Source organism: Semicossyphus pulcher, unplaced genomic scaffold (assembly GCF_022749685.1).
Source record: "Semicossyphus pulcher isolate SPU_LCO1_2020_fin unplaced genomic scaffold, fSemPul1.0.p SCAF_13, whole genome shotgun sequence".
NCBI lineage: Eukaryota > Metazoa > Chordata > Actinopteri > Labriformes > Labridae > Semicossyphus > Semicossyphus pulcher.
This window is the reverse complement of record NW_027211637.1, coordinates 25582157-25597476: the sequence shown is the minus strand read 5'-3', so window position 1 is coordinate 25597476 and position 15320 is coordinate 25582157. Positions and strand designations below refer to the sequence as shown.

The window sequence follows — 15320 nt, the reverse complement described above, 5'->3', positions numbered from 1 at the left end:
GTCAGTCGCTCGGCGAAGGAGGGAAACAAAACAAACGGCGAGCCGGAGATGCTGTAGGTGTGAAGATGATACCACGTTCACAGCTCCTGTGATGTATTAATCTCACTGCGAGGGGCATGAATGAGTGAATAAACACATGAATGAGAGCGCCAGATTCACATGGCGGTGATGAAACGCATAAATGAGACACAGAGGAGGGATAAAATAAGCATACGGTCACAAACTGGCTGTGGGAATCGTGTTATTTTTACCAACCAGGAGGGCGAGGTGCGTCTGCTTTTGGAGTCAACACCGTGAACGCAACAGGGAGGGAGAAGCAGGAGGCTCGAGGTTTTTTTATTGCTCATTTTGTAAACCTGAAATCACATAAAAATCATGATCTTACATGTTTAGAACTGAGCTTTAACACACGACATCCTGCAACAGAACACAATCAGGAACAACCCCTGTTTTCATCGCTGCAAATCTGCCGTTCATGACACCAAGTGTAATTCTGTTTAACTCATACGATGGGAGTGATCAGGTGAGTCTGTGTGCATTCTTCTGTTCTGTGATTTCTCACAGGGACACACTATAAATCACACTAAGAGGGAAGCTAAATGTGAGCTATACTGACCCCTGCAGGCCTTAAAGTGCATCACAGGGGAGTCAGACGGCCTGTGTCTGAACCCTGAGAGTCACAGGAGCGTGGAAGAAAAAATACTCAGAGGTGAGACTGTGACCGGCCGTGACCTCACACCCAACATCCTCACCTGGAGGATCAGCACTCACATTTATCAAAACATGTCATGTCTTCCAGAAGGAGAGAGGCAGTGAGAACTGAAGACGGATTTTATACCCTGAATTAAAGATGAATCAAACACTCACAGGTATTTCACTCCTATCATAAACATGTACACCTTTAAGATTCCCCTTGTGTTACATGTTTAATACAAAATGTCTTTCAAACACTCGACTTCTATGCGAGATTATCACATTATATCATATAAAAATGTCTTTATAGAGCAGCTTAGAGTATGGAGAATTAAAATAATGGATTCACATCAGTACATATTCCTGTGCTGGTTGCACCAGCTATTCCTAAAGCTGTTCAAAGTTAGCTATAATTAGCAGCAGTTTTTGTGCCTCTCATGTATTAACATTACATTCGTGCACGCAGCTGTGAGTCAGAATTTTCCCCTCTGAAGGTATTTTACACAAACTTCAAACACTCTTTAAACCGTCGGGATAAAATAAGATAAAGAAACTCAGATTGTTGCACAATAATAGTTTTTTTATCTTGTTTCTTAAGTTGTGTAGCTTTTTAATTAATCCAGAATTATATCTGAATTTGCTCCAAATCTCAACTAATGGCTGCAACAGATATCTGTGATGCACAGAGGATATATTTATTTGGGAATAATCTCACCTCTCTAGTGCCATCAAGAGGTCGGCCTTTTTTTTTAAAGATAATTTTTTTGACCTTTGGCTTTATTTATAGGACAGCTGAAGATAGACAGGACATGTTGGGAGTAGAGAGTGGGGGATGACATGCACCAAATGATCGGCAGACCGGGAGTCGAACCTGCGATCAGTGCGATGAGGACTGTAGCCTCTGTACATGGGGCGCCTGCTCTACCAACTGAGCCCCGAGATCGGTGTTTTTTAAGGGAAATAACAAACATTAGATAGATTGTGAAGAAGTTTTGTAAAGTCTTTTTTTGCCCCCTGAGGAGGAATTTTAGCAGCTTTGTTAATCCTTTCATTTTTTCCACCACCATTTGGTCCAACTCTAATGTCTTGAATACTTTAAGGTATAACTATAAACCTGCTAAATATCTGCAAAACTAACGGCATTCCCATCATCCTTCGCTGCATCTTGTGTACAGTTTTAATTAGCAGATGTTAGCTTGCAAACATGCTAAACATAGATTAAAGTTGTAATCTCGAAGATCTCAGTTTGATACTCTGTGGCGGCACCTGTAGCGATGTTTCTGTAGTCATCCATCTTTTCTTTGTTTGTTCAGCCATAGTAGATTACTGTTTACTCGCAACACTCGCAAAGAGCGGAAAAGCAGCCGCTTAGCTCCGCCTACCCTCTCTGGCAGACCAACCACTGCTGGCTGATGGAAAACGCGTCACTAACAGGGCACCACTTGTGACACCCAGTCTGTAATACTGCAAATGCAAAGGCTTTCATCAGTGGGCCATAGGCTCAATCTTAACAGACATTTATTTACATGAAAATTTTGGAGATTATTACTTTAATACCTGGTAAATATCAGTGTGCATTGTCATTGTGAGCATGTTAATATTAGCATATAGCTCTAAGTGCTTAAAGAGCCTCACAGAGCTGCTGTGATGTTAGCTTGCTGCATTGACCTCATGTTTGCATAACTAGCAACAGATTCAAACATTAAGAGTTCATCTTAGTGAGGACATGAGTTACATTTTTAAGGCGCAACCTACTTTAGTAATCATGAAAGATTCGAGAACAGCTGGTGCAGTCGTGTATAAACACATCGTAGGCCTTATAATAATATTCATTTGTCATATTTGTACCTCAAAGGTAATGGCACCGTTTCCCCTCTGCGACCCTTCTGTACGAAAATACTCAAAATGAACTCTCAGCCGTAAACGCAACAAAACATCCCCCCTGACTGAAACTTCTCTGATGTATAAGAGTACAAAAACTTCATGTATCGTACACAAAAAAGTAATATTACAGTTTTTGCTGGTCTATGCCTGAATAGGAGGACGCACATTAACAGGAGGTTTCAAGTAGTGTTTGTATTTTTCTTTCACAGGCTCACAAGACGTGTGTGTCAGAACGACGGCTGGTCCTGGTCCTCATCGCTCCAGCCGTCTGAGCCGTCCGTCCCAAAGTACCGGTCCCCAAAGTCCCCTGAAACACAGAACAGTGGACTCAGATCTGACGTGCATGAGTGGGTTAGAAGTCTTGGAAATAAGAGCTCCGTGAGGGTTTTGTAACATGATTATCAGACATGCTCATAAATTGGTGTAACTAACCACTTATATTAATCTTAACGTTTGTAAGTAAGCTTTAATTATGTAATTGTATGTAATTATTTACAGACAACAGACTGGTCCATCTGGTGCGGGCTGTGTAGTTTAGTTACAGTGGTGATCTTGCTTCAGATTGGAAGTGACATGAGCATAAAATTAGACTCCGTTGGGACATGAAATGAAAACCTGTCAACTTGAAACAGAAATGTTTCTATTTTTTTATCTCCTGCAGAGACTTTGGACACTTTTATTTTATCCTGCAGACTGAGGACATGTTTATACGCTGAAAACGTCTTGTCATTATGATATAGACCCTTTGTTTCTGATTTAACAGCGCCGTTACAGACAGATTGTGCATGTGGAGGCTTACCGATACCAGGGATTACATGTAAGAAATCGTCCAGACTCTTGTCCACAGCAGTTGTGATGATTTTGACCTTCGGGAAGGCGTAGGCCACAGAGTGCACGCCGAGCTCCGCCATCAACAGCGACACCAACACGATCCTGTCCTCCTGCACCTCGTGATCCTGCTCAGCCACACACACGACAGGAACAACAATCAATGCCTTCCTCATCGTCATCAAAACATGATCAGTGAGCGGAAAGGGAAGAAAATGTGTGGTATTTCTATGTGCAGAATTAAAGCTAATTTGACCTCATCAGGACCATAAAAAAACCTCCTTGCGATAACCACACGGAGGACTAATAAAACACACGTGACAGACCAAGAAGAAAAGGTTCCTATTGTCGTCTAACGGAGGAGTAATGATGTTAATCTGCACCCACCAATAGGACTCGCACTGCCATCATGGCAGCAGCGCCGGTGGAGACTGTGCTGTCCATTAGGATGACATGATCTTCGCTGATGTCTTTGGGCAGACGCAGGTAATGCAGCTGGCGAGGCCGGAGAGGAGGAGACAGGTTACCATGGTTACAAAAGCAGGAAGGGTAGTTACCAGGGAGACACACATCATGTGGAAGAAAGAAAAAAAAAGCCAGTCAAAACATTTTTATCTTTAATGTGATGGGAAAGACATTTTTTATACTAAACGTGTCATGTTAAGGACCTCTGGTTCTCCTGAGTCGAGGTTGGTCTGGATGAGGATCTTCCCGATGCGGACGTCTTTGCACACGGCCCTCAGGGCGGGCTCCATGGTCTCTCCCGCCCGTAAGACCGACACACCGGTGATCTGTGGAGACGAGGCAGGGGAGCGAGAGTGATGGAGGAAACCCTGAACACGCTCTCGAGTTTAAGTCAACGAGTAAAACAGCGTCACTCACCCCTTTCCCGTTGTAACTGCGGCCCTCGTACTCATTGCCCTGCGGAGTCTGAACTACACACGACTGTAAGAAGCAGAAAAGAGCTGGTTTTAAAAAAGAGATCATTTTATTAAAAGAACAAAATTCTCCCATAGATGCACAAGAAAAGTAGAAATGTATCTTTGTATTTATTGTTTTTACCCCCTTTTGCAGCGTAAATGCACTCAGTGAGTGCAAAAGAATATACATAAAAAAGGGCAGTTTGTTTCCTTTAGCACATTCATCACTATTGGTATAAACTTAACTTCAACACAAACAACTTTCCAAAGTAGTTTCTGTATGAAGCCCTCCAGCAATCAGACATTTTTAATAGAGGAAAGTAAGGTATGGGAACAGACTTGCAGAGACTTGAACTTTGCCTAAGACACCACAGCCATGTGAGCTTTAAGTCACCTTTATTTCCTGTCAGGAACATCGTTAAGAACGGTTTTAAAAACTCTTTCTTGTTGGTTTTTATTTAAACTATGACAAGTAATATTCAAGAGATGGCTCCTTAAAAGCTTTCTTTTTAAGAACACTTGCAATAAACAATCTTGGATTTATAGGCACAAAGATGTTGTGAAGTTGTTTGACACTTGAAAGCACCAAAATGACATTTTCCAAAAAGTCCCTGTTTTCAGCCTTTGTTCCCAGGCGACAATAACTGTGACAAAACCATAATTACCTTAACAGTCAACGTGTGGTTATTATCGTGTGATTATTATAATTATCTCAAGCCGGTTTCATGTCTCTGCGAGTTGATTTTCAAAGTAAATTTGCAAAAACTGGAGTTAAAAGCTGCCTGGAAGTAGTTTGTTATGCAAGATATATTAGGCATGAAAATGAGATGATGTAAAGATAAAGCATAGATTATATTTATACACATTTATCCACGGTTGGCTCCGGTTGTAACTCTTGATTTTCCTCGCTGTCGGTCGCTTTCCTTTATAGACTGTTTGCCTTCATCTGAGCGTCGAGTTTGTTTCTTTTTATTTGGATTTTCACGTATTTTTGAAGTTGTATCTGTAGTCATCGATCTTTTCTTTCTTATTATTCAAGTGGAGTTGTGTTTCTTACTACCTGATTAATGCAAGTCCAACATTCACTTTCTTTGACCCCTTTTTGTGATTCCCTCCTGAGGGACATATCTAGCTTTTTAGCTGCTAAGCGCTCCACTCTGTTCACCAGCTGGTCTTTAACTTTGTCTGCTGTTTGCTGGTGAGAAAGTCGTCAGCAGTGGATTTTTTTAGACTGCTGTATATGAGACTGATGTGATGAAAGTGGAGAGAGCAAAACAAATAGTAAAAGTAGAGTTGGCTGTAAAACGAAAACACCTGAGGGGAGCTATAGGGTCGGGTGATTCACTCTTACTAGGAGCAACCCCTTTCACATAAAAGTGATCCATTATTTATGTTAAAATATTAAATATAGCAGCATGAATATTCACTAAGGCGTTAAAATCCACCCACCTGAGATGGTAGAAAGGTTAGCGCGTGCTCTATGAGGAGCCGCATTAATCTCTTAGAGTAGAAGATAAATTCATCTCGGCTGGTTTCTTTATTCCTGCATGAGAAAGAGGAAAAGTTTTATATACAGTATATTATGTTTGTATTTTATGGACTGTTACAAGGACTTCAAGTCCTTCTGGAGCACAGGTCGGTACCTGATGATGGTGTGCAGGCCTCTGACCTGCGGCGTGCTCTCCAGCACGCTGAGCGTCTGAGGCAGCGGCTGGTTCTGCTGAGCCGAGGCCAGGAGCGCCCTGAGAGCAGGGAGAGGTTGTTAAATCACAAGTTATCATGTTTCAATGTACTACGCTGAGGAGGCGTGGACGAGTCAGAGATTTATCAGTCAGACCAAGTCTCTAAACATAGAAACCCTGTCCACAGCACCGACACAAACTTTACAACAACAATAGTCAGACCAGAGGCGGTCAAGATCAGCATACCTGACACTGAGCTCACGCTGCATGAGGAGAGAAGGAAGATGTAAATGTAGTAAAACATACAGTTAGTGAGACGACCCTGCTGGAGATGCAAATATTTAAAAACAATCATATTTTTATATTTTTAAAACAGGCCTAACTATTACTTTAAACGGCAGGGCACTTTTAGTTTTAGTAAATTGTGAATGTCATTTGTTCCTCTAAATCTCTGTTAGACAGTTTGCCTCTTTCTGACTACAGGAATCTGCATTCATTAAAAAACTGGTGAAGTATTTAAACATGTGCTAACTCAGCCACACAGCTGCAGCGAGGAGCAAATTATACTGATGCAAATAACTGACACGTCTTCAGTCACGACCAAGAAAACAACTTTAAAAGACGAGGTAAGAGATCTGAAATGGTTTGGATTTGAAAAAATGATATTAAAGGAAACGGTCAGTCAAAGCTCGTGTTCTCTGTAATCGATAGAAGCAGTAATATTTGAAACTGGCGCCATAGCCGTGGAGAAAGTTGTACAAACAGCTTGTGGTTTCGCCCATTCTACATTCCTACAACACCTAGCGTGCATTGCGCCCCTCCCTCTGAAAGGAACGGCCCAGCGAGAGACGCTGGAGTGAAATACTACCACTTTCCAGTCAAGGACATTGATCGCTGCAGGCAATGGCTCAGGGCGGTACAGAATCTGAAATACGACGCTATATATGTATATATATACTGGTGGACCGTGAAAAAAATCTTCAGGTCTGCAGTCTACAATTCAAACCTGACGATTTTGAATGAGACACGACATCGGAGGCGGGCGTCCTAGATTGAGGAAGTGTAGTTTAGTAAGCTCCCGGGCCTCCGCCAGATGATTTTACGTAGTCTGGCGGAGGTTTTCCAGGGCCCGTTGGAGAAGCGGATAGCGTCACAGAGCGGGATTGCATTATTTTCCCCACCATGACGGCATTAGCTCTCCATAATAGCATGATCGGACTGAGGTTGAAAATCTGCAAACTGGCCCTTTAAACACCATCCTTATACAGGACATGTGTTTGTTATAGCTTTGCACAGATGGAGATCTGTGGCACAGAGACGTCATTCAGTGGGATTTGTTGACAATAAGAAGAACTCAGACTTGTCTCTTCAAAGTGAGAGCGATCAATTCTGAAAGTTTGTCATTGTTATGTTATGGTTTATTTTATCTTGAAGCACAGCGTGCAAACAGCTGGGAGCCTCTCTATCTATCTGTATAGATGTTACATCTTTTGGACACATGGTGGCGCCACTCTCTTGTGTACAATCAGTGTTTTACCTCCTCTAGTTGGCTGTGAACATGCTGAACTATCAGATCAATGGCCACCATGTTCCCACCACCTTGGGAGAGAAAAACATGAAGACAGACGTGTGATTAGAGATGATGTTGGAATTTTCTCTGCAGTCAACAATATGAGAAGATCTTCTAGTTTAAGTTAAGCAGTGAAGAAGTCCGACCGCCTCACCTCTCGGCACGACGATATCAGCCAGCCTCATGGTCGGCTCGATGTACTGCTCAAAGGCCGGCTTCACAAACTTATTGTACTGCTTGATGACGCCTTCGATGTCCCGTCCCCGCTCTGTGATGTCCCTGCGGAGCCGGCGGACCAGCCGAATGTCTGAATCTGTGTCCACAAAGATTTTCATATCCAGGAGCTGCAGGTGGGAAGAGCAAACACCAGAATATTCACTTCAGCTGAGCAGCTGCTCAAACAGCTCTACCTGGTGATGATTACTTTCCTTCACTCAAGAGTTCTTCTTAAAGAGAGGAGGAACAGAAAACATATGGCCTCACCTGGAGAAGCTCTTTGTCTGCAAAAGACATAATCCCTTCAAATATGATGACGCTGGCACCGTACACGTTTTTCTGCATGAAGAGGAAAACAGAGTCTTCAAAGCAGGAAGCGCCTTCATGAACAGTCAGTCGAGCTTCATAAGACTGAAGCTGCAGAATGGCAATATTTTATTCATGTCTAGAATACATTTGACTTGTTTCTTCTGTTCAAAATTACTTGACGCATATTTAATCTTTAAACAGTTAAAAGTCTTTAAGAAGAACAAGAGACAACTTGCCAGCATAGAAACACGACTCACCCAGTCCTTCTGCCGTCTGTGTGTGGTGAAATCGTACACAGGGATCTTCACGCTCTTGCCCTGCTTCAGCTTCCTCAGAGTGGACACCAGCAGCTCAAAGTCGAAAGCCCCCGGATGGTCGAAGTTGTAGTCGTTATTTGCCGCCAAAGCCTGCTCCTCAGGGGATAGATCCTGTAACACACAGCACATTAATAATCACATGTTTAACACGATGTGGCTGATATACATGTGTAAAGATTAAAAGACTTTTTTTTTTCAAGTTAGAGAAGAATATCAAGTTCATACTCATGACTGTAAACTAAAAATTGAGCTTAAACTAGGACGTAGCTTAGCTTAGCATAAAGACTGGAAACAGGGGGAAACAGCTAGCACTGCTATGTCAGAAAAAAAACACATTTCATAAGAACCAAAATGTAAAAACAAAAAGTTGTGGTTGCAAGAGTTGTGTGCTGCAGCTGCTTCTTCCACTGGTTGTCTGGACAGCTATCAATCATCACTCAGAAAGAAGCAAATAAGCTTATTTCCTTAAATGTTGAACTAAAGTTCTGAAGCTTTGTGAAAGGAGATAAAGTGTCCCATTCCTATATACAGATCTGTTACTCCTTAGACGTATCTGTAGGTATGTACGGACGCAGAAGCCTAAGCAAGGTTACCCAGACATCCCTTTCCCCAGCATTGTTTTCCAGCTCCTCCTGGGGGATCCCGAGGCGTTCCCGAGGCCTTCCCAGGCCAGACGTGATATAATTATCCCTTCAGCGAGCTCTGGGTCTGCCCCGGGTCTACTCCCAGGTGGACAAGCCCAGAAAACCTCCAGAGGGAGGCGCACAGGAGGCATCCTAATCAGATGCCCGAACCACCTCAACTGGCTCCTATTGATGCGAAGGAGTAGCGGTTATACTCCAAGCCTCCTCCGGATATCCTCAAGCTCCTAACCCAATCGCTAAGGCTGAGCCCAGACACCCTTCACGCAGCAAACGCTGATACCTCAATCTTTTGGTCACTACCAAAAGCTCATGACTATAGGTGAGGGTTGGAGCGTAGATCGACTGGTAAATGGAAAGCTTTGCCTTCAGGTTCACAAACTCCTATGAACCGGCTAGAACGGTGTAGAGCGACCTCGCCCGGATTAAGGAGACCGGGGCTAGCCTACGGCGAGCATCTGGGTGTCGGGCTCTCAGCCATGGGCTCAGCCTGATGAAGAAACATGGAGCCGCTACCTTGGCCCCACAGGCATAGGGGTCGGATGCATTGTGAAATGCTGATTCCGGCAGTGCAGTCAATGTAGCATGTTTTTATTTATGTACAAAATATCTGCACTGTAATTTGCCGGCTGTAATCTAAAGCGATGTAACAACAGGCGATTAACTCAAACCTCCGTCAGCAGTGTAATGATCGTTTTAGGTGCATGATAATGGAGAACTTAAACAAAAGGAGATCATGTCTTTGTCCACAAACAGACACAGAAACACTAAAAGGCATGACTCTCTCACCTTGTAGAAAGAATCCATAGACAGCAGCACCACCCACGGCACATCCAGCGCCTCGATGATCTTATTGGCCACGGTGGTCTTCCCTGAGGCGCTGCCCCCACACAAACCTGCACATGCACACAGCAGAGACCCATTATGTGTGTTTTTCAGAGTGTGTCTAATGTTCTCTGGAGGTATGCATGTGCGATTGCATTACAGTGTTTATGGCTATAATAGGACAGAAGAACAGGTTCTGCTGCTTTAGGGTACAATTTGGTTTGAAGAGGCGAAGGAAGCAAACAGTGAGGAGGAGGAAACACATCATCAGTGACTGTCATACCGATGACGAAGGCTTCCTTTGACTGCGCTCCGTGCTCGTCATACCACGGAGGTCGGCCGGCGGTGTAGATGGTGCGAGTGCCCGTGCGGAGCAGAGGGGGCTCCGTTTTGCTCAGTGAGGTAGTGCTCTTCCTGCGAGGGGCCCCGGCGGGGGGCAGGAGCCGGTCCAACGAGTCCTCCCCGCTCCCGCTGCAAAGAGAACACAAACAGCAGGGCAGGTTACAGCCTGAACACACAGTCAGGTGCATTACGTCTTCTCTTAAGCAGTCTGCCTGCATCAAAGGGCTGCCCTATTCCACCTCAAGAAAACAACTTCAATATTAGATGTAATAATGACATTATCATATCATATCTTTTTATATATTATACATAAAATCCAGGTGTTACGCAACATGTCAGGCACCAGACCTTGGGAACAGTTACACAAAGTAATCCTTACACAAGGCTGCTTTTAACCAGGTCTGGAAGTCACTCGCTTTGCTAGTTTCTCAGTGTAGTATGCTGAGCCAATTCCAACAAAGATGAAGGTTGTGAGATGTGGTTAAAAACTTTAGACAGGACAGGGCTGAAGATTATTAAGTTTGTTTGAACTTTAGACTTTCTATCTTTAAGTTTTGGATGGTTCGTCTGACACAAGTATTCTGCTTTATTCACTACTTTTACATACAGGCCAATTACATTAAAGATAACTTGTTTATGAAAATAAATGTTAGTTGCAGTCTCAGAACAAAACAAAAAGTCACAATGTGAATACATACAAGTTAAAAACACAGAAAGGGGCCCCCTAAGCAGGAAAGAGTGATTTTACACATAATTTTTCACGTGTAAAAGATCTTTTAGTCTTCATAAAAAGAGCATGATGACAGGTGAACAGAGCAGGTGGGATATCCACCTGACAAGAGTGATGCATCGAACTTGGTGTGTTGTATAAAATCTGCACAATAGGATAGGGATGCACGATATTATCGGCACATTATTGGTATCGGTCAATATTGGCTTAAAAATGAACTATCGGATATTGGCAAACACGCCAATATCCGCCGATATAATTAACCGATAGAATAATGGGCTGCTGCATACTTGATTAAATGCCCGACCTCGGCGCAATGTCCCCGGCGCGAAGAAGACCTGCGTGGCGCAGCGTGATGACGTCACGTGTGTCTACCTGCAGCATGAGAGAGTTAGAAGCCAAAATGTCCGTGGTGTGGAAGTTTTTCAAAGTGTCCGAAATAGAAAGCAAAATTTCTATTTGCAATGACTGCTCAGCTTCGGTGATCGAGGAGGAGCCAAGGCAAAGTCTTTCAACACTACAAACTTGATTAACCATCTCAAGACCCGTCACCCCGACCGTTGTAACAAATGTGATAAGAGTATCACCGTTATACTGTACGCTAATTCCAATACAGAAGAGAGTTGATGATCTCTGCAATTAGGTGTGCGGGAAAAAGATATTGGTATCGGTAATCGGCTAAATGAGTTGTAAAATATCGGCATATCGGATATCGGCAAAAAATCCAATATCGTGCATCCCTACAATAGGAGCCATGTTTGCTTATGAAAGAAGTACACAAGAACAAACATTCTATCTCTTATGTAAACAGTTTACATGTCAAACAGCTCTGCAGTGAAGAACTGAACTAGTTTTAAGATGCAATTTCAAACATTCTAAAAAACCTGCGGTGCAAGAAGAAAACATCTTCACATTTTGTAGTGTGTCGTTGTGTAAGACGGCTGTGAGGTCAAATCCACCTGCTGTGAGCTTCAATACAAATTCAGGATAGTTGTTATTTCATGACACTTTGTTCTTCAAATCCACATTTCAGAAGAAAACATCTGAAGTTTAACGTCACTGCATTTATGTGACAGCTATAGTTAGTTCTCAAGTGAAGGTTTTTGCAGATGAAAAGCTTTTTAAATATGATGCACTGAACCATCCAAGTGATTCATCATTAAAGCCATTTTGTAATCAACCTTTTTTATGGCGTCAGCTTCTAATTAAGTGACAGTTTGTAGCTTTCCTCGCCTGTTTTACAAACCAAACAAGAACTGGGTTGACCATGAAGCCATCAGCACTTTAATCCATTATTAGTATTAGTAATAATCAAGCTGCAGCTTTATAAGTAAAAACAGTTGCTCCATCACAACCAGCTACCAGAGTAAAGCTTTTACATCACACATAAGTAATCTAATAGAATAATATATAACAGTACAGATAAAGTATCATTAGATGAATACTTCAAACACCCACAAGGCCTCTACATGCAGTACTTTTACTGGTGATAAAGTACTTCAGCAGTGTATTATTGTACTATCTAAAGGTTCTGAATACTTCTTCCACCACAGCCTGGATTGTATTAAATGTATTGTTTGATAACGGACACATCACAGCTTACATCACTGTAATTACATTAAGATCTGACACCCTACGTTTACTACAGACCAAAGAAAAGTCAGCTTAGCTTCTACGTCACACTTTGATTCTACATTTAGAGACTCTGCGTTCCCACCGGCAGCAATTAGAAGTCAAATGAAGAACTTTTCTGGTTTCTTACATAATGCACAACTTCATCTCTGCACACAAACCCTAATTCCAAGAGAGCGCTAATGAATGTTTTTCAGACTTCAGCGAAAGCTTCAAATGCTTTTTCAGTAATGACACACTTCAGACGACCCTCCGTGACCGAGCGGTGATAACGCACATCAAAAGCCAAACTAACCTACATCCTGCACTTCCTCTGACCTCGCAACAACCCCTGTTTAGAGATTATTTATAGCTCTCAAAAACACCCTGGACGTGCGTTTGAGAGCTTTGTGAAAGGGGGGGGAAAACAAAGAGAAAACAACAGCCAGATCTTACCTGCGGTCAGACCTCAGAGACCAGCAGCCTGAGATTCTGGCTCCTGCACAGTCCAGCAGAGTCATGTCTGCTTCAACCGACAGCCTGCTGCCCTCCAGCTCGCCTGCCTCTGTGTCAACCACCCAAAACAACAACACTGACCGAAGTCCTGCGTAAATTACAGCTTTGTTTCTTTCACTCCGTCTATTCACACATGCATAAAATGTGTCTGCTTCTCATCTCTGCATGGTACTGTCCATGTGTGCTCCTTCTCTCTGTCCACCTCGCTCTAAATGTGTGTGAGAGTGTGACAGACACTAAGAGGATCACTGCAACACTGGCAGCAAAGAGCTGCTTGGCTGGTATTAATAGAGGTACCTGCATGCAAATGCAGGACAGGATGGACTTCTTCTGCTGATCCTTCCTCTGAGTTCACTGATCTGATCCTCAGAGTTACAGAAAAAATAAAACAACAACCAAACTTAAGTCTGTCTCTTAGTGTTACAGTGTAAAAATAGTACAACACGTCTACTTTGTTATTACCATCTTGCAGAATTAGGTGCATTAAAGCTCCAGTGAGGAGTTTTTCACTGGTTATGAAACAGACTGAAATTAATTCTGATGACTCTATATGACCTACAAAACAAGCCAGACAATCAGCAACAAGATTGATTTTTTCTATATGGTTATTTTTAATGGCTGAAACTGCTGGGGGGGGGGGGGGGGGGGGGGGGGGGTGTCAGACGAAGCGATTAACCGCACGCTGCCTTTGTTCACATTTTCCAGGGCAAACATTTTAAGTGAGTGATACATATGACTGTTAAAGAAAGCAGGATGAGATTTTTTATTAAAACCACCACTTTAAGCATGTAAAGGACAAAATCAGCCAAGAGATAAGAGGTACGGCTTTGTCCACGGGGGGCGCCAAAAATCAACACAAACCGAAAGTTCCTCACAGGAGCTTTAAGATTGAACTAGCCAACAGTTAAGCTCAATGAATCCAAATAGCATCAATATTTTCCTACAAATGTTACATTATCATGATTTCAAATGTTATTTTCTGTAAAAATAAAAATAAAAACTGTGATGCAAAAATGAAATGAATCATATCATAATCCCGATATCTTTCTAAAAATTAGAGCACTACGATTCTCCCCCCTCCCCCCCATATTCTGCAGCCCTTACAAAACTTAAATAAGCTCCACGAACAAATGCTATATCAATGTGTTGCATACATTAATATTAATGATCCAGTAACATGATAATATTACACTGAGGGGCATTATGCTACAAAATGAGAACTTTTAATATATATATATTTTTAAATACTTTTAATTAATTGTGTGGCATAAACTCATGTACTCTCACTTAAATAAAATTCTACTCGTCATATATTTTTATAGGGTAGTTTTTATACTCTTACCTAAGTTAGTGTACTTGTGTTGTTATGCCACATACTTCCTATTCAAGGCAACATACTCTATGGTCACGATAAGCCTTAGCAAAGGGATAAAAGGGTGAATTAATGTGTATGTTTTATCATTATTAATTATGTTTTTTAAAATACAGTTCTTAAATTTAATTCTTGAAGGTTAATCTCTTTAAAAGAACTGTCAAAACAAAACAAAACAAAAAAAACAAGGCAGAATAATATCGACTATCGCCACAGGTCAAACTCACCTGAACATAGTGCCACAGGCTGAAACCTATACATATTTAAATCTTTTTTATTAAAGGTATTTATAGATTTTCTTGCTGATTTCTCGTTATGCAGTCTGTGACGCACAACTGTGTCAACATGCAGCTCACCTACTTCTGACGAGCTCCGTTTTGTCTAACGCATTTAATAAACCTACAGCCCTGATCTGTCACTATATTTAACGTTAATTACCAACATACTTACAGAGAGGGTTTATTATTAAAAATGTCGATATAAGAGACGAAACATGTCTGATATTTTTCATGTTTGGGGGAGGATGATAAGGGAAGTCAGTGTGGTTAGCGTTACGTTACATGATTCGGCACAAAGCCGCAGATTAAATCAAATATCACATTAATCATTCAAACACAGGTGAAAAATACTGATAACATCATGTACCTGTCCGAGCGGGACGACATTATTTTCCCGCACTCCGTCTCCATGGGGATCTTGCGACCTCGGAGCCGGCATCGGCTGGTTAAAGCCATGGATGGATTCCTTCTTAACCGTGCTGCGGAATTGTGGGTAATGTAGTTTATCATCACGTGCTTCCTCGTGGCTGCTCTGTCAAGAAGGGTAATGCATACCATCCTGACCTTATAAGAACTCATTTGCAAT

The 15320-nt window shown here is 42.2% G+C and overlaps 1 protein-coding gene across 1 annotated transcript; it reads right to left on the bottom strand.

Annotated features, from left to right (window-relative positions):
- Positions 1–2433: 2433 nt before the first annotated feature.
- Positions 2434–15190, bottom strand: uckl1a (uridine-cytidine kinase 1-like 1a). Its single transcript, XM_069659843.1, has 15 exons — positions 15102–15190; positions 10169–10356; positions 9850–9956; positions 8360–8530; positions 8061–8132; positions 7732–7921; positions 7545–7606; positions 6254–6270; positions 5969–6067; positions 5775–5868; positions 4288–4350; positions 4074–4196; positions 3793–3900; positions 3377–3533; positions 2434–2884 (listed from the first exon to the last, which is right to left on the bottom strand). Exons 1-15 carry the CDS (start codon positions 15188–15190, stop codon positions 2805–2807), a joined length of 1620 nt encoding a protein of 539 aa, XP_069515944.1. The 3' UTR covers positions 2434–2804.
- Between the last annotated feature and the right edge of the window lie 130 nt (positions 15191–15320).